The sequence below is a fragment of the Medicago sativa genome, chromosome 7 (assembly GCF_051527215.1).
Source record: "Medicago sativa cultivar Bolivia chromosome 7, Bolivia_mono, whole genome shotgun sequence".
Taxonomy (NCBI): domain Eukaryota; kingdom Viridiplantae; phylum Streptophyta; class Magnoliopsida; order Fabales; family Fabaceae; genus Medicago; species Medicago sativa.
In genome coordinates, this window is record NC_140755.1 from 94,048,431 (window position 1) to 94,074,342 (window position 25,912).

The 25,912-nt window shown below is 32.6% G+C and overlaps 2 protein-coding genes, 2 long non-coding RNA genes and 1 pseudogene across 5 annotated transcripts; 1 reads left to right on the forward strand and 4 right to left on the reverse strand.

Moving 5' to 3' along the window:
* Positions 1-648: 648 nt before the first annotated feature.
* LOC146910502 (aquaporin PIP2-1-like) lies at positions 649-2,258 on the reverse strand. The gene is made up of 4 exons (XM_085727824.1): positions 1,905-2,258; positions 1,384-1,679; positions 1,073-1,213; positions 649-898 (listed from the first exon to the last, which is right to left on the reverse strand). Exons 1-4 carry the CDS (start codon positions 2,209-2,211, stop codon positions 779-781), a joined length of 864 nt encoding a protein of 287 aa, XP_085583950.1. The 5' UTR covers positions 2,212-2,258; the 3' UTR covers positions 649-778.
* Positions 2,259-8,299: 6,041 nt separating this feature from the next.
* Positions 8,300-11,475, reverse strand: LOC146910503 (uncharacterized). The gene is made up of 2 exons (XM_085727826.1): positions 11,208-11,475; positions 8,300-10,802 (listed from the first exon to the last, which is right to left on the reverse strand). Exon 2 carries the CDS (start codon positions 10,791-10,793, stop codon positions 8,406-8,408), a length of 2,388 nt encoding a protein of 795 aa, XP_085583952.1. The 5' UTR covers positions 10,794-10,802; positions 11,208-11,475; the 3' UTR covers positions 8,300-8,405.
* Positions 11,476-11,794: 319 nt separating this feature from the next.
* On the forward strand, positions 11,795-16,875 carry LOC146910504 (uncharacterized). 2 transcript variants are annotated; one of them, XR_015019875.1, is made up of 3 exons: positions 11,795-11,906; positions 16,248-16,306; positions 16,532-16,875. It is a non-coding gene; the product is annotated as an uncharacterized LOC146910504 (long non-coding RNA). The 2 variants fall into 2 exon arrangements; XR_015019876.1 differs by lacking the exon at positions 11,795-11,906 and adding an exon at positions 15,680-15,926.
* On the reverse strand, positions 12,729-15,508 carry LOC146910505 (F-box/kelch-repeat protein At3g06240-like; annotated as a pseudogene).
* Positions 16,876-22,863: 5,988 nt separating the features above from the next.
* On the reverse strand, positions 22,864-25,912 carry LOC146910506 (uncharacterized). The gene is made up of 4 exons (XR_015019835.1): positions 25,535-25,912; positions 24,248-24,359; positions 23,771-23,910; positions 22,864-23,150 (listed from the first exon to the last, which is right to left on the reverse strand). It is a non-coding gene; the product is annotated as an uncharacterized LOC146910506 (long non-coding RNA).

The following is a 25,912-nucleotide window of genomic DNA, read 5'->3' on the forward strand; positions in this document are numbered from 1 at the left end:
ACTAAATGAACTTGTCAAAAAAAAAAAACACTAAATGAATTTTTTGTCAATACATTCTTACCTTTTTCATTTTTTAATGTACAACGGAGACAATGAAGTTTTGAACCTAACATTCTCTTACCTACATATTCTTACCTTAGCTAGTAAACCAATAAAACATAAAGATATATTCAAAATTACCTTATAAACTAAAGCTGTCACACAAAAAATAGAGTAATTTGCAAGGAAGTAGTATGCAATTTTGTTGGCTGTCATGACATTTAATCTCATTAGTGCATAAAAGAGAATATGCGTGATTATTTCAAATTCAAATTCTTATATACGGACTCTGGTCCCCTATGATACTCGTTCATATTAAATGCGTGCATAATAGTAACAAAGATAGACATCATCCTCAAGAGGATACCCTAAACTCCATAAGGATCACAATGGGACCACCTTCAATTCCAACAGAAAAATTAATCAAAGCATGCATGGACCACCTAGTTGTACAGTGACAACATTAGATAAATCCATTAAATGCAACATAACTAAAACCAGACACAACACAACGGTCTTGCTATTAAAGACTACACGTCAATTCAATTCTCAACAACATCCATCCTTATTCAAATTTACCAAGAAATGAAATCAAATTTAACACAAAAATTAAAGTACATAAATCAATTAATTAAACCATAATTAAACAATGTCGATACATAATAATGATGATGATATGTCTAACCATACAATTAATTATTCAAGCCTATGCAACTTGGCCGCTTTGCAGGAAATTCCGTTACAGGTTTGAAGAGCTCCTGAAAGAACCCAAAGCCTTCGCAGCTTGTGCTCTCAACACAAACTGGTGGTAGATTGCAGCAATGGCAGCACCAATAAAGGGTCCAACCCAGAAGATCCACTACAACATTCAATATTACTCATAAGAGTCATATAAAATATGTCTAATTAAAAAAAATTGTAACAAATATACAGCTAGTGATGATTTTGTATGTCGAAATTTGGTCTTTAATATTAGTATTATGTTTTAATAATGTAAAGATCGTATAGATAGAAAATAGAAAGAGATGCATACTTGGTCATCCCATGCTTTCTCATTGTTGTAAATCACAGCAGCTCCAAAGCTTCTAGCAGGGTTAATACCAGTTCCAGTGATAGGAATAGTAGCAAGGTGAACCATAAACACTGCAAACCCAATTGGAAGTGGTGCCAAAACCTATACACAAATGTAAATTATTTCACACAAAAAAAAAAAAAAAAAAAACAAACCAAACAATAAAAATATACAACATTAAACTTTAAAGTACCCTTTGCTTTTCTTATACTAAAAAAGAATTAGAAAAGAAGGAAAGTACAAAAATAAGAATTAAGGAGTACATAACGTACTGGAACATGAGAGTCTCTAGCACTTCTTTTTGGATCTGTGGCAGAGAAAACGGTGTAAACAAGAACAAAGGTTCCAATAATTTCAGCACCTAACCCAGTGCCTTTACTATAACCAGCACTTAACATGTTAGCACCACCTTTGTACCTATTGTAGTAACCTTTCTGAAAAGCCTTAACCAGTCCAACACCACATATTGCTCCTAAACACTGAGCTACCATGTATAATACAGCTCTAATCAATGATACCTTCCTTGCCAGAAATAGCCCAAACGTCACCGCCGGATTTATGTGTCCTCCTGCCACCCATCACATAATTAATTAATTAACTTTTTATTTAAAAATAAAAATAAAATTGTAACACAATCAAAGTTTCATCTCAAATATTAGATATAAATGTTAGTTACGCTAGTTGTTAGTTGTTTTTCTCGTTAGTAGAAGAAGAAATGAGTGTAACTAACGAACTAGTATAACTAACATCTATATCTAGTTTATAAAATAATTTTTGACGAGACTTTACTTACCAGATATGCCGGCAGTGCAGTAAACGAGGACGAAGATCATGCCACCGAAGGCCCAAGCGATGCCGAGGATACCGACACCGTCACAGTTGGTGCCATTATGAGCTGGATCAGTTTGAGCGTTGTAGCCAATGACGGTTAAAACGGTGACATAGAGGAAGAGGAGAGTGGCGACGAACTCGGCGATGAGGGCTCTGTAGAAGGACCACAGGCCAAGTTCGGCAGTGTCAAAGAGTGGAGCTGGTGGTGGGTCATGGTAGTCCTTGGTTGGTACACCACCTTGAGGTTCGGCTTCAATGTCTTTTGCCATGTTGACACAGAGAGTGGAGTTTGAGAGTGTTGTTATGTTCAAAGGATAATAACGTTGAGAGAATGAAGCATGTGTTTTTTTATACAACAATACATGTGAGCTGTTGCGTTGCGTATAAAACAGGGAATTAAACTGTTAAGTTAAAGTTAAATTTCTCTGTGTGAACTAAAGTTAACTTAATAGCTCAATCGACAAAAATATCGAAATTGTTAGGTCAGATGTTATGATCTGGTTTCGAATCTTGGTACCCTTATTTTGTGCATGCGAGTTTATTATGGCTTTGACATCTCATCTATTTACAAAAAAAAGTTAACTTAATTAGTAAGAAGTTGAATCATCCGCATTAGTTCAATTTTCGCTACAATGTAATGATCTTTTTAGTACATGCTATGGAAGTATCTCTATTAATTTAATAATCTTAAGGAAAAATACACTTTGCGATTCTAAACTAATACCATCAAACCAATCAAGTGGATTCACACAAATTAATGTTAGTTTTATATGATATCTATTTTTTTTAATTTTTTTTGTTTTTAGTAAATTAGTGAACTAAAACTATGTTACGTAAGAATTTGAAAATTGATGCCTTTTTGCCCCTTTTTGGAGTGCTTTTAGGCTTACCCTAAGGTTATGGCTTTGTTTTACTCTTGAGTCTTGATTCTTTCTCTACTCTAGCCACCGCTTTGTCTCTTGTTTTGGTCCCACTCACGTGCTAATCCTTCTCATTTCCATCGTGTCATGCGTCTACAGAAGATTCCCAAAATACATTCTTTGTATATTTTGCCACATACTTCTAAACTGACAGCTTTTAGAAACAAAATTGATTGAATATTCGAGAAGCTAATTGCATGAAATGGGTAATGGGATATAGACACTACTATACAATTGGGAAAATATAGCGCCTCATAAATAATGTTTTTAACACTAAAGCGCTATAAATTAAAACACGGATATATTATTTTTACCAGCGCCTTTTACAGTAGCGCTTCAAAAGTACTATCTAAAGCAAAAAAAAAAAAAAGCGTTATATAAGCCCAATTTTGTAGTAAAAAGAATACAAACTTAAATGCTGAAGAATTACGGTCGAGTACAGTTTTAACCAATTGCAATAATTGTTTGAACTATAATCCTTTTGTAAAAATGATACTCTTATTATGTCTTAATATATGAATAGAAGGGGATACATACATAAATCAGTTAATTAGATTATGCAACTTCATATTACTTGATAAATTTTTCAATGCTAAACTCAAGTTGTCATTTTTCGATAACTAATTGCAGTGACAAATTTAAGGGACAAATTTTTGCCTTAGGTTTAACTAATTGCAGTATTATCTCAACTTTGAACTATAGTTCCTTTTTAAAAAGAAAAAAAATGATATTGTTCCAATGAAGGAACGAAACAATTCAAAGTCATTGACGTTCCTTTCTAAAAAGAAAGAAAAAAAAAAATGATATTGTTCCAACAAATAAAGGAACGAAACAATTCAAAGTCATTGACCCATTATGGACAATATTTAGGGTGGCAAAACGATCTAATCCGTTAGACCGATCCGTTTAAACCGTTTAACCGAACTGTGCTAAGGTTTTGAGTCTATTCTTTGTAGTTGGTCCATTTCATTTAACTCGTTGAAAAAGCGGGTCGTGACGGAGCACGACAGGCTGTCCCGCAAGCTTATTAAGCTTTTATCCTTCAATAATATTAGAAAATATTTATTTAATTTTTATTGTTCTAATAAATAATAACTGACCAAATTTTTTACTTAAAAAAATGACCAAGTTTTTAAGTTTTATCCTAAAAACAATTAGGCAATTCTTTAAGGCACAAAATAATTGGACAATTCTTTATTAGACGATTGTTTTTCTCTGGGATTATGATGAAAATAAAAAGTTTATGAGAAAATAAAAATGACTTTTTTTATTTTATTTTTAATAATGGTAGCATATATTTTATATAACATTTTGTGACAAAAAAGGATTTTGAAGAAAAAAAGTTGTTAGACAAGCCAATCTGCTAGTCCTCCTTTTGGTGGGGCGGGGGTGTGTGTTTGTACCCACCACCTCAAATTGGTCTGCCTCGTCCCACCCTGTTTTCGGTAGGCTTATGGCGGGCCAGACCTAAATGGAGTGGGCTAACTCGCATTGCCATTCCTAACCATATGGACACATCCTATATGCAAGTCAAGTTAGATCTAGAGATTAAATCATGCCCGCATGGCGGAGATCACAACTCCTGATATGTTTGCATCTCTCATCCAAGACAGTTGTCCAATAAGAATTTTCACTCCATAAATCTTGATCCTCCTCGTATAATTGTTAAAATATGACTCAAATCCATGTACATTATTTCTAACCCTAAAAATCTCACACTCATGACAATTTGTTGATTTGATTGATAGAGTGCTTGCAGTACCACATTATTCGTGGAGCAGTCGTCGTCCTAAGCCATTCAATTGTCTCTCAAACCATCAATCTAGGTTTGGTTCAAATAATTATGTCTTGATATATAATTATGTATTGAAAACGTAAAAAAAGTATAAATATTTGTTCATATTTATAAGTCTCGATATAACCTCCTTCTCTCTCTCTCTCTCTCTCTCTCTCTCTCTCTCCCCTTTCCTTTTATCTATCATATATAACCTTCCTTTATGAGGGAGATAAGAAAGAGATATTTGCTCATATCGTCTGCCTCTTTGTTATAGAGTTCTCTCAACCATCTCTTGTCTCTCTCCTTTCTTTCTTTGTTATTAGCAAAAGATGAGAGAAATGAGATAGATTGAAAAGGTAGGATGTGGCAGAGAAAGAGAAAGAGAGAGAGAGAGAGAGAGAGAGAGAGAGAGAGAGAGAGAATATGAGAGAGGGAGAGAGAATATTATGTATCTTTCTTGTCTATTTTCCTCTCAGAGGGGGATGAGACATGATAGAGAGGAGAGAATTATGGGTAGAGAGAAGAGAGAAGATATGTATGAGAGAGAGCTATAAGCAATATACTCTCTCTACTCTCAAAAATATCTTCTCTATATTCTCTCATTTATCTGTAGCATCTCTTATTCCTATCTCCTTCCCCTCTATCTCCTATCATATCATCTCCCCCTCTCCCTCTCTCCTTCATTCATATATTGATTCTTAAACATTAATATATAGACAGTTAGACACACACACTATATTGTACGTCCTTGAACTACCTGAGGATTTTCAAATAGTCCTTAAATTATAAAAGTTTTAATCAAGTCTCCAAAATAACATATTTTATGATTAGGTCCTTCCATTACTTGTGACTAACGAATGTGTAATAAAATGACCTAATTACAAAAAATATATTAGTTCAAGGATTTTATTAATATTTTTTTTAGTTTAACGACCTATTTAATTTTTTTGAAGACTTACAAAATAATTAAACGCATATTCAATCAAGTCTTAATTTTAAGTATCCACTCCCTTTCCAAATCTCTCAACTTTTGAACGGATGCTAAAATGTTAGAGTATAAGCGATTTGTTTCCCTCTCCTCTAAAAAAATTAAATAAACCACTGCAATTTAAAATATAAATTCTCCCTTCCCCTCCTTCTATTTTTGTCCAACCAAACAAATTATAATATAACAATACTATTTTCGAATAGAATATAGTTAGCAACACACTGTTTTATTCATATTTTTCAATTATACCCTTATCTTCATTGAGTTATGCAGCTACTCCGAAAAAAATATTGTATTCCTTAAGTAAAATTAATTGTAAATATACCTTTTTTTTTAGTAGATTAGTGGCCGAAATCACACATTTTAAATTTAGAGAAGTGAAGAGTTTGAAGTTTGAACTCCAATCCCTACATATTATTATCCTTACAACTATTAACTGAACTATGTTTACATAAATATAAACATTCTTTTTTCTTTGAATGAATTGGAGGAAGTGAAAGATAAGGATATAACACGGATTAAATTAAAAAATTAGTTTTTTTATAAACAAAATGATTTTATTACTTTTAGTGTAAGAGATAATCAATCCCATTACAAAGAGTCAATCAATTATATTGAAAATAAAAGTTCTTCCCTAAACCAAGACTATATATACAATTTAAATAATCCTATATATTTAGTATCATTCTATTGATATAAAAGTCATTCCACTCCAATTGTATTTTTAGTATAAATCGGGTATCCTCTATGCATATAATTTGCGAAAAATACTCTCCCTAAAAATTTAAGACTATTGCATGGCCAAGACCGCACTCCAATTATATGCATCATGCATTTATGCTAACTAACAAATTAGTAACTCATATTTGATAACCACAAAAATTCTAAAAGCCACCGAATGGAACTGGGAAGTAGCAAAGATGGACTCCAAGGATATATGTGAATCTTTTGGAGGAGTCCCGAAGAAAATGGCTCTATATACCGTTATGATCCTACGGCTCAGACAAGAATGACAAAATGTGCGTATGGTCACGATCTTCTATGTTAATAACTGTAGAGGAACAATATCTGCATGGGAAAATGAAGGATATGGTGCCGGGAGGGAATACCAATGCGCGGCTGAGACGACACGTGTCAATGTTTCTAGAGTAAAATATGGAGAAGCAAAGCAGCTGGTGGATGGAGAAAGTGTAGTATATGTCACATGAAAACGTGGTCCTGGTTATGGTGGCTCTCATGGACATGCCCCATATTGAGGATGACGTGAAGGAAGAAAAAAGGGACCAAAGATATGCATGGATAATGAATGAACATGAGTATGGATGATGATGATAGAAAAACGCACAAAGTAAACAACAAATCTCCAGTCCTGCACAGCCTGCACTATCCAGCTCACTTACATCTCATTTGCGCCCCCACCATCTAACATAAATATGCATGGATATCTAACAAAAATACACACGATCCATGATCTTGAGTCTTGATATGTTTGTGTTTTTTTTTTCTTTCAGATTTGTGAAGTGTCATTTCTTATAGGCAAAGTAAAATGTTTTATTTTATTTTATTTTGAATTTGAATGAAAAATGTTAATATGTTAAGGAAAATACCAGCATAAGACCTTAATACGGTTTTTAAAAAGCTTAAAATATAATTTTTATTTTAGATTTTGTGTATTCAACACATTGAATCTTTAAAAAGAAAACTTTTTTATAAATTAAACCTGTAAGTTATTTCCTTTATATCCTTAATATATGTTAACTGTTATGTTAGTTTTTCTTTTTGTCTTGACTTACTCTAGACCTTCACCTCTTTAACCTTTATCTCAAACCACTTGAGCTATCCATGACCATGAAAAGTAAAATGTTAAAAGAAGGGGGAATGGATTGAATCCGCAATTATGTGTTTTGTGTCAAGTGCTAGCTATTCGTACTTTGACTATTGTAATCACATATTCATATCAATTTTTAGTGTAATTCATTATAAGTTAATTAGTTGTTATACAAATTGATAATGTGATAAGAAATTGGGGGCATCTGTTTTTTCTTTTAAATCTTTTAATTTGTTAGAATAAAGGGTGTTTCTGAAAAAGTGTGAATAAACTACTTCATCGTTAAATTTACGACCATCAATCAACTTCGTCCCTACACTTTTCAAAATATCAAATGAATTTCTCCATCAAGTCCAAATGTTAGATACGTTAGCAAAGTAACAGTAAACACAATAAACACTGATATGACCCGTCCACGTCATCTCCCATGTATGCACACCATTTTGATAGTTTCTCTACCCTCTCACACAACACCTTCTTCCACAAACTAATTCATGTTTATTCTTCCCCAATTTTAATACCCAAATAAACGTCACCTACTGGCATTCTTCCCTCAAACAAACACCCTGTTTGAGTAAGAGGAAACTCTACCTTACCCTTCTCTTTACACCCTTTCTCTGGGGTGTGTGTAATGATAAGAATTTAGCACAGGTAAAAGAATGAATCTCAAACACTTTTCACTAGTATAAATGACTAGTACAAAGGAACAAATGATTCGAGGAATGTCAAAGGGAGGAAGTAGAGGCTTTCATCAAATTCTGCACGCCGTGTCAATGATTTGCTCTGCCTCTTATAGCAAGCATGTTCAGGGACGGACCCAGGAATTTTTAGGAGTGTAGGCCAATAGAGAGACATCACCAAAATATATTCAACAAAAAACAAGTACAAAAAAGGAGGGGGACTAGGCCAAGACCTCGCCAAGAAGAAACAAACCAAAGCTTACATATAGATCATAATTTTCCTCTACGGTTGTTCATATTTTGGAAACGTTGAATAATTTTCTCATTTTCAATGCCAACTAAAATATCACCCTCAATATAAGTAACCAAACAATTATTTAACCATTCGTCTCCCATGCGATTTCGCATCCGATTCTTGATAATACTCATAGCAGAGAAAGCTCTTTCAGCACTGGCGGTTGCAACAGGTAATATCAAAGACAACTTTAAAAGCAAATATACCAATGGATACACAATATGTTTTCCGGTCTCCACCAGCTTTAAAGAAAGATCACCAATCCCCTCTAATTCTAAAAAATCACTATCAGAGCATACATCTACAAAATAGGTATCAAGCTCATCATCTAGTGCCAATAATTCCACTGGAGAAAATTCTAACGGGTAAAATTGAGCTAAACGATTCAACCTCTCCTTATCAAATGCTGAAAAGGAATCTCTCGGGCTTAAACAAGCTATACAAAGTAGCAATTCTGTACTCACTTCCGTAAAACGATTATTCAACTCTTGAAGTTGGCGATCAATCACTTCATAGAACACTTGAACTTGAAAGCGATGTAAATTAGAGACTTTTGGCAAGTTGCGCTTTGACTTTTTGTATGTTATATAGGCATCATCCATATTTAGAATGACAACATCATGTTGTTCACAAAATAATGAAACCTCATTGAGCAAAGAATCCCAACCATCATCCCTTATAGCTTGTAACCTCTGTTTGGACATTTTGACTAATTTCATTGCATTTACAATATCTTGATCACTTCTTTGTAATGCTTGAGATAAGTGATGAGTAATCCCTAAAACTTTTTTCATCAAGTGCAAGATGAAAATAAATTCAAAAGATTGCATATACTTCATTAAAAGCACTGCATCTCCTTGTTGCTCTAAACTTGGTCCATCATCCTCAATCATGTCGAGCACATCAATTATGGAAGGGAATAGAGAAACTATACTAAGTAAGGTACCATAATGTGAGCTCCATCTAGTATCTCCCGCCTTCTTAATTGTAGATTCTTGATTCTTGCCACGTCCATTAGAGATGTCTCCTTGTTGCAATGCTTTTTCCACCCTTGCAATTTGACTTTTACGAAGAAAATCTTGACGCTTAGATGATCCTCCAACAACATTAGACAAACTAGCAACGAAATTAAAAAATGATGCAATTTCAGTATGCTTTTTCCATAATGTCACAAGAGCTAATTGAAGTTGATGGGCGAAACAATGAATGTAGAATGCAGAACAATTCTCTTTCAATATCAAGCTTTTGAGGCCATTATATTTACCTTTCATGTTGCTTGCTCCATCATAGCCTTGTCCACGAACTCTGGACAAACTTAGCCCATGTTTTCCTAATAATGATTCCAAAGAAGATTTCAATAATAGAGTACTTGTATTGGTAACACGAACAATACCAAGAAAACGCTCAATAACTTGCCCTTTCTTATTGACATAACGTAAAACCACAACCATTTGCTCCTTAACTGAGACATCCCGAGATTCATCAATCAAAATAGCAAACAAATCATCTCCGAGATCATCAAGTATAGCTTTAGTGGTTTCCTTAGCAGCAGCTTCAACAATATCTTTTTGAATTTTAGGAGCTGTTAACTTTAAATTTCCACGAGCTTTCTTCCAAACTTTATAAATAATTTCATTGTGGTTAACAAGAAAATCCAAAAGTTCAAGAAAATTACCCTTGTTGCTTGATGACAACGCCTCATCATTACCACGGAAAGCTAAACCTTGGCGTAATAAAAACCGAATGCAATCAAGTACGGCAGTCAAATGAATTCGGTATTCCTCTCTAACTTGATGGGACTGTTTGCACAAGACACCTTCAATATGTTGCTTTTCTTTCATTAGAGCTTGACAATTTAACCATGCTTGATTATGAAAGCTATTTGAACTTCCCACATGAACTCTAAACCTGTCACTATTTTTCCAGTTTGTAAAACCTTGTGTTATAAAGGCATCACCACTTCCTTTATGTTCTTCAACATCTGATCTCATAAGATAACAATATAAGCAATATGTTGCATCCTCCATTTGACTATATTCCAACCAATTGCCAAATTTTGAATACCAATCCGGATTAAACTTACGAAAGTGCTCCCCACATTTTCTTAGTGGAAAATTCATCTCTTTTGGTTGACAAGGACCCTTTTGCAAATAATATCTCCTAATTTCTTCTCTATCACTTGGATGATAATCTGCCATTTTTGGCCTTAAACCAGGATCACTAGGAAGCATTTCCAAATCAAATTCCAAAAACTTTTTTTCCAAGGATGGACCCAATTTTATACTTCTACATTCATCAAGTGCTCGATGAGTGGACGATTCCTCCGAAGGGGAAGGTGGCTTCCTTTTGTAAAACGTTTCCATTGCTAACTACTGCAAATAGAAACAAGAAACTCAAATAAGCAAAAGCACTACCAAAACTTTTGTATATAAAATATTTATCCTTATATTAACTAATAATCCATTGTTTTAAAGCAATAAAGTTTGCTCCTGTAACTAAAATTACACGCACAGCACATGACATGAACTAATACAAAAACCCCTATTTAACAACCAATACATTACATTTAACATAAACATTATAACCTAAAATTTCACAATAACTTACTTTAGTGATTAATAGAGGTTATAAAGATTCTATTCAACAACCCAGAAAGACCAATCAAAAGAGGGATTAACAAAACCTAGAAACAAAGGTTGAGCAAAAGGGATTTCCAATTTCAATTTCAAAATTCAATTCAATAATCTAAAAAGAGATAAAATGAGAAGAGTTTGTACCTATGTCTTTGAAACCATGTGGATTATGTTGTGTTCAAGGAGATCGATGCAGTAGCTAGCAAGAGATGCAGTAGCAAGCAAGAGATAAAATGAGGGTTTTTTCTTCTCTCTGTCGTGTGCTTTTGTTTCAATTTGGGATTTGGAAATTGTAAGTGTGGGCCACTATTCTTGTTGACTACACTTCCATTGAATTATTAGGAGAATATGGGGTATTTTAAAAAAAAAAAAAATTAAGTAGTGAGGGCCCAGGCCCACAGTATCATACATGTGGGTCCGTCCCTGCATGTTGAAGAATATTTTTAGCATTTGCAATCCTCGACTCCTTCATTTGTGGATCACATGTCATGTGTCCCTTGAATTCCTCAACTCGTTTATTGCCAATTGTGTGTGTATTCTTGTGTTATTTGAGATCATAACAGTATGGAGTAGCACTTTGGTGACATTAATGTCACCGTGACATTAAATCTGGGCCACACAACACACATTGTCATTGTATCTGGGCCACACAACACATCTATCTTGGCCTTTCTGTGGCCCAGATTTAATGTCACGGTGACATTAATGTCACCCAAGTATTTCCCAACAGTATGTTACCTAATGCACTCTTGTTGGCTCAAGACTTGGTAATTGACCTTCAAAGATACATACACATATTTCAAGGAAGGATTCACTCTTCTTACACCTCCTTCCCGGACAAAGGTAAACTACTATTCGCTTTTCACCTAGAACTTCCCTTATGATGTTTCATAACTAATGTGATTATACGTAATAGGTTTATAAAACTGGGCTACATTATTATTTTAAGAGCCAAATATGGGAAGTAACAATATTGGTGTTGTGGTAAATTCAGTTCGTCTTGCAACTCAAGAAAAATTGAAAATAAGCAAAAAAATGCTTGTTTACAAATAAATAGAACTACATGATTGCTTAGTCATTTAATTTTTTGATTTCTTTTACTGCAATTATTCAAATGGTCTCCGTGAAATATATGGATGAACACATCAATGTTTAACGTTAGTAGCCTATTCACCCTTTTGAAAAGTGTATAATTTTCGGGGAAGTATATATATAATTCGAGGGTATGGGCCATAGGGTAAAATGAACCATGCATGTCTCATCCCGTTCTCTTTGGATGTAAGTTTCCTCATAAATTGTCCTTTTTAGCTTTTGTATTGCCTTCTCACTTTAAAATAGCAAGAAATTTTATTGCACGTTCTACTTACTTCTCATGCGCCCTCTAAAAAATTCACCACTGTTTTGATTTTATAATCCAAAGCAATGATGGTTTTTAGTCTAAACTGTGTTAAACCGGTTTTGTATAGGTTGAACTCAATCTATTAAAATTTAAATGACATAATTTAAAAGGTTTAATAACAGTTTTAGCCCCCTAACTTTTTCAAAGTTGCAATTTTGGCCTCCTAAGAAGAAAAAAAACTACAAAACTCACATGGTGGTCTTATCCTCTCTCTTCCTTTTTCTCTCTTCATTGTTTTTGACCAATAAAAAGAGAGAAAAATAAGGTTATCACTAAAGTTGTCATGAAATGGATGTACAAATATCATTGCTCTTTAACAAAATATGACATGGAAAGTTTACAATCCATTTATTATAAAAATAAATAAATCATAACACGCATTTATTTAGTACTAGTTCCTAACGACCATAATCTTCAACCTCTTGGATAAAGCTTTACGCATAGGAAAACAGTTAACCATGCATTCCTCCAATTGGAAGAAGGCTTTCATTATAGATAACCATTTGACAACATTCATGCCTTCCTTTAACACCAACCTTTTCAATCATCTCGGTATTCAAATTAAACCTTTCCACTTCTTCGATTCCATTTAAGTAAAATATATCCCCATTCTTCCCAAATCCAATAGGTTCCACCACTTCTGGTAGGGGTCCAATGCTAAAAAGTCTCGTCCATGATTCTACCACACCAAATTCACCCAAAATTGATATGAAGAAACAAAGAGGATCTCCATACTCGATCATAGCAATGGTTTCTTTCAACACCACCAAGTGTTTATAAAATTAATCATAATTTTGGCTCAAGGGGAAGGGTGTTTTAACGAAGTCCTCGGCACTCAAGTTAAATGATACCAACACATGTACCCCAAAATAATCTTCGAAGCCCCACCAATGACACATTCCATGAAAGACACTGCATAACCGGTGTCTTGCCACCCTTGACGTCGTACATGATTTGGCATTTCAACTTGAAGATCCCTCCAATAATTACTTTTTAGGCTATAAACTTGCCATAAAGTCTGATCATTTGGACCGTGCTTCATAACATCGTTACATATGCAAAAATATCAAATCAACTTGTAGTCATCTGTCACATGGTAATAACCAAAACCATGAATGTTAACAAAAGTAGGTATAAGAGGGAGATCTTCAAAAACTAAGCCAGGAGGAAAGGCTTTGAGAACTGTATGTTCAAAAGAGCCACTAGGAAGGACTTTGAAATCCCCGGTATATGGATTCCACAATACTATTTTTTGCACAATCCAACTGGTGTGCCATTTCCATTGCCTTGATAGAGACAAAGTATGCCATTAACAACAGAATCAGCGATAAAAAAATCTTTGCGGATCTCTTCAAATGGTGGTGGCCAGTCTAACTTGACGCTATTCTCAAACGTCTCACCAGAAAGCAAAAATATATAATTATCATCATCATGGTCCTCGGAAAAAGCAGGAGTCTTCTTTAGGAGGAGATGTGAATTATGATATTCATCATATTTAGGTAATAATAAATTGTTCCTGAACATGCTCATAAATTGAGGTTTTTCAAATAAATTATCCCAAAATTTACATACACATGTAAATCTCTTGAGAGATTTCATAGGCAATTTGGATAGAATGTCAAAAGAAATATCATGATGTATATAATTGCTAAACTTTTTTTTAGTGAGTGCCATTGATATCGATAATTGCATACAAACAGATGCAGTGAAAACCAATGTTATGCTACAATAGAAGAGAAGGGAAATGCAAATCAAATTTTGAGAGCACAATTGTTGAGAAAAATGGACAGCGTCTTTTTTACGGTGTTTGTGATTTTTTTGGTGGTGAATTGAGAGGGAGTAACAAAGATATAAATGTGCAAAACTTTCTAGTGAGAGAAACTCCAACTTCTCTCTAAACTTTCTCTCCCCTTCGTTCATCGATGAGGGGTGGTTTTAGGTCATTTTTTGACCTAGAATCACCCCCTCTACATCTTTTTTCTCTTTTCTTTCGGGGTTTTCACATATAGCAAGTTTCTTCTTTTGTGTTTTTTGTGATTTCGTTGTCTAAGTGCGGCGTTGTGTTGTTCGTCGTCTTGTGCGGCGTTTGATTTTGCGTCTTGTCGCGGTGTTCGTTTAGTTCCTATTGAAAGATCGGCATCAGTCAATTATAAAATTCAACAAATAATTTGGGCGTCAACGTTGCAGATCCAGAAGCGTGTGAATTTCGGTGACTTAGGTTTTATCATATTTTTTGTAGGCATTTTGCCGTTTTATGCTATTAACTTGGGTGTTGTGAGTTTGTTCGCAGATTCACCCTTTACGTTTTTAGCGATGTTTGTATCTGATGACTCTATCAATTTGAATGAATGAATATCGTTTTGTTTTTGTAAAAAAAAAAAGATATAAATGTGCATTGATGTAAAAAAAACTGCCAGCTAAAATTGTTGAATATGGACAGCGTATCTATCTATATATCTTTGAATTTGAAACTTGAACTATTCTTATGCAAGAGTTTTGATGATGTGCCATGTCTAAATGAGCTCTAATTTTTCATTCTCTATTGATGCTTTACCACTCTCTTTTAACTATTATTACTCTAATAATTCATTCATTATTTAACCCCCACTAAATCAATTTAATGGTTAGTGAAATATGAATGGATAAATAAGAATAGATATCTTTCTTGATTCTTCACTAAAGTTGAACATAAATTAGCATTTGCAACTCAAAAAAGTTACAATATAGCGGTTTTTTACTCAAAATATTTGCACAATTTTTCTAATAAAATTTATTGCCATTGTCGTATCTTTATTCTTGAATGGATGATATCTTAGCTTCATGTTTACGCCTAAGCTCAAGAACCATAATTCAGTATACCTGCGATTAAACCTACAAAATGGCATTAATATGGTATAAACAATATGAAGGAAAAAATGTTTTGAAAAATAAATTTATTGTTAGAGAATACTCTATATAAGTTTGCAAAATCTCATGCACTTCTATACTTTTTAAAAAGCAACCCATGGGTAATAAAATAATATACACTGCAATTTTAACCACATAATTAATCCATTAATTACTTACAATTTTAAGTAATGTCTATTGTCATATTTTTTTTAAAGATATTGTCATATTATTTTAAAAAAATAACGTTAGCACATCAATCAACCTTTAAACTACAATTTGATTGATATTCTTTAACTTACATTCCTTAAATATGACTATTCAGTCACTCATTGTATTAATACAAAATTTTAATAATAAGTTAGTTATAATTTCATATTCATAGTCATGATCATTGTGTGTATAAATATGTGATAAGACTTTGAGATCTTTTCATCTTACCCTCCATCCAACAAAATGAGTGTCCACAGAAAGAAAATTATAAGAAAAAGGTGGAGTAGGAAGAAAGGGCTCAATGGTGAAGTTTTGGATCATCATCACTTTTTCCAATGGATTTTTGGAGGATACTCTTAAATTTTGTATGATAGCCTTTGTTTCTCTTTCTTACTCTTCTTATATTTCTTGACTATTTATTAGTTTTTGTGGTAGACAATAGTGACTCAAGTAACTCTATTATATAGATATAGATTTACCAAATGTTTCACTTTCTTTTTATCTTATTGATGATATAACATTTATTAGTATACATTTCTATCTTTTTCCTTATTTTATTTTATCTTTTAATATGAATAATTGTTTCGTGTAGATGAAGAAAAGAGGATAAAAGAGACTTTTATTTATGTTTTTGGTGCATCAATAGTATTCACATCAATTTAATATGAATAATGTTTTTCGTGTAGATGAGGAGAAAAGGATAAAAGAGATTTATATTCGAGAAACCTATAAAATTACAACTCATGTAAGTATATATCTTTAAATCTAATATTAGCACCAATTAAAGATCAACTTTAATTTCTATTATTTTAAAGTTTGTTTATATTAGTGCAGTGTTAATTGTTATAAATTGTTATACATTTATTTTCACATTTACATTTTCAATATTTTCTATCTATTTATCCATTTTATATTTATTTGATTTAAATTAATTTATTCAATTATTGAGTTTACTCATTTTAAATTATAGGCACTACCTTGAAGTTTCACTATGAATCAAAAGAAAATCAATGTCGGAGACATTCAATCAAAACAGAACAACCTGACGAGTTTATGAATATAGATATGTGTCTTATTTTTACTGTTATGTTATTTAAAAGATGTTAATGATCTACTTAGGTTTCATGAAAATGATAGAAACAAAATCAAAGTCGGACGTAAAGATTTTGAAGTTATCCTATAAAAAGAATATTGATGCAACTAAACTCAGAAGTTGTCCAAATAGATTATATTTGTACATGTATTATGGGCCTGAACACGGTTGGTTTAGTAGAGTTTATATACCGGCATCGAATGACTGTAGAACAATTTCATCTAATATAAAATACTACTTACACATGACAAAGTTGATTCGAAAAGCTCTTTGAACATTTAATCTAACTTACTTATTGTAAAAGTTTGAATGTTGATGTCATATATTTACTTTTACATTTTACTTATTCGGCCTAGATATATAGAAATATTTTTATTTTTTAAAAGAAGTTAAGATTCAACATGTCATCTTATTCTTACAATTATCCCACTCTTGCATTTTAAATTGTCTATCAAACACGGTGTCTTCTATATACATAAGAACGACGCATAATTTATGTCAAAAGAAGCTTTTAACTAACTCTCTTACTTGACAATGACTAAAGTTTAAAAATGTTTCAAAGGCCATTTTTATAAAATAATAAAAGATTCATTACACTTACCGAAATTGTTATTTCCAATAAATTTATATCCTATGAAATCCGTGCAACGCACGGGTTATATACCTAGTAAAAAACTAAAAGGAAATAAAAATCAATTTTTTTACAAAAACAAGTCTTGCACATTAAACGTGTGTATTTACTTTAACTACATGCTAACTTAATTCTTTTTGCAATACCAAAAGTAAAGAGGAATTTGTTTTTCCTGATTTAATGGAGATGATTGAGCTTATGATTAGTCTCACTCTCATATGTTTGTAATTTTGTCATTTTTTTTCTATCGGATCCTTTCACTTTGATGTGTTTAACTTGAAAGATTATGTTAACTTGTGTCATAAGGCACAAGTTAAGGAATTATAAAAAGAAATAATAAATAAATCTTGTATTAACAATATAAATTAGAGCAAATTACACTAACTTCCCTTGAGGTTTTCTTAAATAACACTAACATCCCCTCTAGTTTTCAATTAAACATTAACCTCCCTTATTTTGTTGTTAAATTGACAAGCACCTCCCTTTCACACTAACGGTGTTTAATCTCTCTGTTAAGTCCTTCTCTTCCGCTGACTTGAGTGGAGCAGGAAACTCTTGCACATCATCCTTACGACCAAACAACTAATTAATAGGAGTGCAGAAACCAAACAATCATCATACAATTCAATAATATTACTAATTATTTGACCTGGCCACCCATTGAAGCATATTTTGTTGATTTCCAATTATCTAGATAAACCCAATTGACCCCAAAAAGAATTACACTTCCGGAAAATAAAATTCATCCTAAACCCCCGTTTTAGAGCAACAAGTTCTGAAACAATTTGAAAGAACTAGCACAACCCCCCTTTTTATTAGTTGAAAAACTAAATATTTTTTTGCTGATGCACAAACAACCCATTTAAACTTAAAAGACAACACATCAAACAAATACTCCCTCCGTTTCAAAATGAGTGTCGTTTTAGGTGTTTACACACATATTAAGAAATGCAATGATTAAAAGAAAGAGAATAGTTATTTTACCAAATTATCCTTATTAACTATTGGTTAGTTTTAAAAGTAATACTTTGGAAGTAGTGTGCAGAGTTTAATTGGAGGGTACAATTGAAAAGAAAAAGTTATTATTGCATTGGAAACTGAAAGTGACATTCATTTTGAAACAATTTTTTTTTGCTAAAGTGACACTCATTTTGAAACGGATGAAGTATTAAAGATTGAATTTTTACCAATCGTGCATGCAAAATATAGCAGGAAAATTGTTTTAAAAAAAGGTTAAAAGAAGGTGTAGGAGAAGAATCACATAAAGAGAAACCAAGAACGAAACTAACAAAACTAGGACATTTTGAGTGAGAGGACGTATCTCTCACTCTGTTTTTTTTTTTTAATCTAACAGAAGTTTGATGGTGTTAGAATGAGGGGAGGTTGATGTATTTTGAAAACTAGAGGGGATGTTTGAGTTGTTTAAGAAAACCTCAGGGGAGGTCAATGTAATTTACTCTATAAATTATGAAACTTTTACAACGTTGGATACACAGGTTCTTAGAAAATACTTTTATTTTTACCTTTTTAACTTTTACTTCCTCCGCGGTCACATTTATAAGCAATTTTTGCTTTTTCAGATTCATTAAATAAGTGACGTATCTAGACTATATTATGTTTCAGATACATCACTTATTTAATGAATCTAAAAAAGTAAAATTTACTTATAAACGTAACCGGTGGGAGTATGTCTTAAGTAAGTAGGTTAACATTTCTCAAATGGGATTATATATTTCTGCCGTAGTTTCAAACGTGGAAGTTTAATCATTCTCACTAAACTTCATTCTCCCTAGTTAATTTTGGCTCTCTTTACTCAATCAAATGACCGAACTTTTTCTTCATAATTCGATTTTAGTCTTTGAATGTAGTAGGAATTGTTACTATAATTCCTATAAACATTGAACTTGTTAGTAATTTCATAGATTAAATTAAATAACGTAAAACATATTCGAAGATTATAATTTGACTATCTAAAAACATATTTGATGATCAAAATGACTAATAAAAAAACATTCATTAAATTTTTTTTAATTTCGATACATTCCTAGACCAACAACTTTTTACATACTCATGGACCAAGTAAGTGTTTATTCGTTACTAAAATCTTAGCTCAGAACAATAATATATGCAAGGTCTGGGGTTCGAACCCCGGACACCAAAAAAAAATCTTAAAATAACATTAACATAATAATTTAATCTTCTATTTGAAAAAATATTAAATAATTTTATTAGAAAGTGTATAATATTTTAAGCTCTTGAAATGTCACATTATAAAATAGAAAATCACTTGGCAAGTGGACTTCCGTTAGAATATACTTCCTCCGGTCCTTTTTACAAGAGACAAATGGGTCAACTAAAGTTGATGTATTTGGTCTACATTTTGAACCAAATACATCAACTTTAGTTGACTCATTTGTCTCTTGTAAAAAGGACCAGAGGAAGTATATGTTTGTCCCGTGAGATTAGCTCGATTGGTAAGGACATTGCATAATTTATGCAGGGGCCGGGGTTCGAACCCCAGACACCCCACTTCTCCACATTTAAATGTCTGAGCTCTAGCCACTAGGCTATTAGACAAAAAAAAAATGTTTTTTTAAGGGAACTTCGGTTAGAAATTTGTTGCTATTTTATTAGTTACTATAATTAACGATAACAATGAGAACTACTAAATATTTTGGTAAGTTTAATTATGTTGATATGAATGTTACATAATATAAGTATGAGTTGTCGTTTGAATCTCAAACATCACGTTTATTTATGTGAATTTCTAATCACGTTCCGAGATTTATTTTCAATGAATAAAGGTTTTAACACAGCTCTCTCCGTCGAGACAAGCTTTTCAAAAAGAATTAGGAGACAAGTCGACAACACAAGTTAATAGCTTTCTTAAAAAAAAAAAACACACAAGTTAATACTTAAATAGCTTTTATGGAACAGTTAAGAGCGTGTTTCTTATAGTTTTTTTTAAGGGAAAAAAAACACTTTTTAAAATAATAACTTTTAAGAATATTGCATCCGTTTGTTACAGTTTTTAAAAAAATCATAATCTAAAAAAAATTACTAATTTTTTTAGAGGATAAAGAAAATAAGGGTCTAAAGATTGAACTAATCTTCTTACAAAGAACCTCTTTTATATAGTTGTATCCAAACAAACTAAATTATTATTTATTTTTTAAAAAGTGATTTTTATTACGATAAACAAACAGAAAATAGATTCTGATTTTTCATAAAATCTCTAAAAAATAATCTTTAAGTTATTTTATGTCAAAATCACTTTTATTTTACTCCGTAACAAACGGGTCCTAAATCATTCGCTTTTGTAGTCCATAAACGGTGATTTTGCGCTGTCCTGCTCAACTGAAGACGGTGTACAATATGTCTCGAAGAAGCTCTGCTTAAAATAGCATTAAGGTTTATTAATTCTATAAGCATATATAAAATCAATTAATTAATTAAGACATACATATATGAAAGGAATTAATGATATTTGAACAACTATTTTGGTACAACTTTTGGAACAAACTTTATTGTTCTCTCTTCTTATTGGTCAAAGACAATAAAGAGAGAAAAAAAAAAAGAGAGAATAAGAATGTAATATGAGTATGAGAGAGAAAGTTGTTCAAAAATTATACCAAAATGATTGTACAAATATCATTTCTCTAATTTTTTATCTCAATTTTAGAGGACATTTGTACTAGTACTAGTTTTACATTCGTTTAACGCTGGGGAAGAAAATGAATAACAAATATACATATCATAATAACTAAATAACAATGGGGTTTTGCGAACAAATGCCCCTTAGACCATCCTCAATGGTGATGTTTTCACCAATTAAGACCCGGTACTTAATACGTACCTCCATTGGGGAAAAATCTTTTGGGATTCTTTTTTTTGTGGTGGCCGGGGTTCGAACCCCATATACCTTACATATATTATGCATTGTCCATACTAACTGAATTAAGTTCACGATGACTATTTTTTGGGAGTCTTCTAAGACTCATGGTCTCACTTAACACTCTCATTCTTAAGTGAACCTCATACTACTTTTTATTAAAATAATCATTGTATTGTTGGAATGTAAATGATGAAGAGTTAGTCGTGGAACCGATTTAGACCTTTTTTCACACTGAAGTGACTGAGTGCTTATTAGATATTGTTAATAAAAAATTATAAAAGAGTGATGCGTACACATGAGACCAGTTTAAGAAATAGAATAATTTATAAATTCTATGTAAAAAAATTACTTCTTAAATTTTCAATGTGTTGATTGCACCATTTTCAAGACAAAACTTAGGCATGACAACGGGGCGGGTCGGGGCGGGTTTAAGCATCACCGTCCCTGACCCCGCTTCCATGCACCCGCCTCCACCTCCTTCCCCAAACCATATTGGGGGTAAAAATTGAACACCCAACCCCACCCCCAATAGGGACGGGTCTCCCGGCTCTACTCCCACCCCCAACCGCGAAAACTATATTTTTTATAAAATATTTAAAAAATGCATATTATTTCATTTTTTCATAGCAAGAAAAAACAATAATTATATTAATAATTAAAGATTTAATAATTTCTTTTAAAAAGAGCAAAATAAATATAATAAACATGTTTCTAAAGAGTAATAATATATTAAAATAGGTTGATGCTTATGGAAATAAGATTATAAAATTTAATAAAGTAAATTTCAAAAAACGGGTGCGAAGTGGGGGTGGGCCCGTGGCGGGTATAAGCATCCACAACCCCCGTACTAAAAACCCAAATTTCCCCCACACCCGCACACAGTTAAATCGGCCTTTTCCCGTTAAATTTGAGACGGGGCAGTCTGGTCTGGGCGGGGTGGGTTTTGTTGCCATGTGTAGACAAAACTTCCTCTTTAAACATCTTAGCAAGTGCCCTAAGCATCCACAATGGAGACACTCATTTTTAGGTACTTAAATGGGTCCCACATATACACATCACTCATTTATAATTTTTTAATAGTAATACCTAATAAGAACTGAATTCCTCCAACCCTGTATCTCACATAAATTTCTTAAATGGGACACACTAATCAATTGTCAATAACTTTATATCATTACTTATCAATTTTTTAATATTAAAAAAGGTGTGGGTCCCACTTAAGAATGAAGTCTTAAGTGAGAACCCAAATCTTATAAGACCCTGAAAATTTTTCTCTCCAATAAGGATACCTAATAGGTACCAAGTCTTAAAAGGTTAAGAACTTCCCATTGAATATGCACTAGAAGAAAATTTGTATTTTGCGACTTTTAAAATGACAGATTGCGACTGTTAGAAGGGTCGCAAATGTACATTTACGACTGTTCCCCAATAGGCGCTGATGTTCGGGTCGCAACCATCTTTTGCGACAGTTAAGAGAACAGTCGCACCAGCTGTCGCAAAGGCTATTGTGACAGTTCCCAACAGTCGCAAAGTAGGCATTTTAATTTAATTTAAACCGGCTTGCGACCCCTCATAACAGACGCAAATGTAAAGTTTTTTTTAAAAAAATAAATAAATTGAATGGGGCAGTTTTTGTTGCCAATTTAAATATATATTAATAAATACTTAAAATACAGAAACATATAACTAAAAATATCAAAATCTCATTCATATTATTCTTTCAATAGTAACAATCAAAACAATAGATAAAGTACATAGTTTAAACATTGAAAAACCAATACACTAGTGGGTGGACATTCAAAACAATATTCCCAAATATTGTTGGCTGGAAAAGTTGAAGAGCCTCACTGCAATGGATATATCTGACTGCACAAAGGATCCCTGCACTGCTATCAATACCGCATCTACTGCTATCCTCAATAACAGACTGTGAAACTTTGGTGCAAGCAGAGGCATCACCAGATTGTGACCTGAAGAAAAATGAATGTCAAAAACTCTAGCGCATGGGGTGTTTCTATAAAATAAAAAGCTAACTAGACAGAAAAAATTGAAAATTCAACTAACTATGTAAGAAAGCTTAAAATACAAACGTTTCAATTACTTAAGCTAATAACAGAATAACCTATGCCAGAATACCGTTCAAAACTCGCCTAAGTATAATCACTATAATGGAAAAATATGAATGTGAAAAAAAAAGAATGAGACATAATGGCATATGTATATGCTTTCACTTTTCCAGCTACTAAATCAACCAATTCAGTACCATTAACAATTAGCATGAAAAAACTTTAATTACTAGATCAGGGTCGTGCTCCTTAGATCAAGACTTTTCCAGATATTGTAAAGTCTTCATGATGAAAAACTCTACAATTGTTCATACAAGTTCATTAATTAAATTTTTAAAGTTGCACACAAGATATATTAAATTTTTAAATTTGCACACAGGATAAAACGAACCTAGATTCTAAAACCTAAATTCATTACACATTGAGAATTCAAGAACAGAGAAGTAAGACCGTAAGATTCATGAACAGTCTAATTAAGCCAGTCTAATTAAGATTCATGAACAGTTTAATTAAGCCAATCTTACCTTGTGACAGATGCACTTAGCTCTTTCTTTGACAAGGTAATTGTTATCATTGAAAAGGTGGCCCTTTTCATATATATTTCTAACACCTAAATGTGTATACCCTTGTGATCTTCAACTTCTTGACAATAGATCAGAACATCCTACAACAGTTCAGCAAATACAAGTGGAATGTTTTCAATTGAGTATATACGCAGTTCAGCAAATTACAGTAGTTAATAATTCTTATGTGTTAGTAATTCTACTATATTAGCTCAAAAGTTTATAGTAAAGCCTTCACTTTAGGGAAAGTTTTAAAGGCAACATAATAACCACGACAATAAAAGTGAAGACTAAGAAGTAAGAATTTCTCAATTAATAGTTTTAGTCCTTTTACTAAGAAGAAAAATCAAAGTTTTAAGGTGTTATTGTTACATGTGTTTGGTTGGAAACAAAAGAAGAAAGCTATCAACTACATTAGATTTATTGTGTTCAACATACCTTCTTTTTTGGAATGTGGCAAACTCTCTCATAGTCATTGGTATTTAATTTCAAAGGCCTATGATCAGCAGAATAATTCACCATCTCTGGAGTAGAAAACATAAGATTCAACCTGGAAGGTTACATCACTTAGATAATGAGAAGACGAAGACGATAAAGAAGTAGAAGAATAGCAGCAGCATAGTTAGTAGTAATGACAATGGGGATCAAGGCATAATGGATGGAAAAGTTGTGACTGATATTCAGAGTAGCATATCTAGCAGTGAAAATTCGTTATCAGGCATATCGATATCGAAAATTCTAAAGAGTAATTTCCTTATTCTTTCTATACCAATAACAAAGATTCAAATGAATAAATTTTACCTTGAGAGAGTTGAATAGGAAAATTGAAGTGCTAACGATGGCGAAACCCAATAGCGAAACGAATTGCACAAAACTTAGAACTAAGAATGCATAATACAAAACAAGAAATTTACCAAAAAAGCATAAAAAAAATGAGCAATACTAAGATCATAAAAAATGGGCAATACTGTGATCATGGTACGTACAAGATAACAAAGAACATATCGTAAAAAATGAGCTATACTAAGATCACACTAACCATTCATTTTAACAAAGCTCAAATAGTTTTTTTGAAAAATAATATTGTGAAAGATCAATTCTATAGTTAATGTGTGCTAAATGATCTATAGAACCCAAACTTGTGATGACTTAATAGAGTTGAAAGATCAGTTAACAAAATCAAAAGGCAAATGATTCAGGTTGTAGCTTGCAGATTGACAAACATGCCATGATCAATTAACAGAACTAAGAAGTGAGAAACCCAACGGCGGAACCTATTTGCCATGATTCAATTAACAAAACACAATAAGCATATTAACAGAACCCATTTGCATAGAACCCCTCTTTCTCATAACTTAACCCATCTGCCATGATTCAGTTAACAGAAAGAAATTAATACAAAAAATCAAATTAGAACTTAGAAGAATCACAACACATATTCATGTACAGAGCAAGATTCATCAATGAACATGACAAGATTAAATGCACATCACAATTTTACACTTAAACATTGTTAAGCAAAGACCCAACAAGAAAAACCTAAACTTGAGCATTATTAAACATAAACCCAGCAATAATAACAAAAACTATTGCAATAATAAGCATCGATTCAGTAAGAAAAGTATGTACTTGAGCACTATTAAACAGAAACCCAGTATGAAAATCGCAGAAACCCAATAAGAAAAATGAAAAGTTGAAGATTATTGAGGTTCGAATGCTGCTAACCGTGGCTATGAGAAAGGTGGGTCATGAGGAATAGAAGAAAAGGAAAGTGGGAACCCATGAATGAAAGGTTTGCAGAGATGAGTAGAGTATTTGAGAATGGTGATCGGTTGAACGAGATTGAGGCTCAGCGGTGTGGTTGGAGGAGAAGCACGGAGGCGTGGCGGCTGGAGAACGGAGGGTGTGAGAGAGGGGATTGCGTTTTAGGGTTTCAAAGATTGAGGGTGAGAGGAAATGAAAGAGATTGAGGGAGAGATGAAGAATTTGCGATTGGGTGAAATTGTGAAGGTTTTCGGGTTTGAAATTTAAGAAGCGGGAAAGTGTGTCATATAACCCAAAACCTGAAGCGGTTACCTTAGGTTAGGGGTCGCAATAATTTCA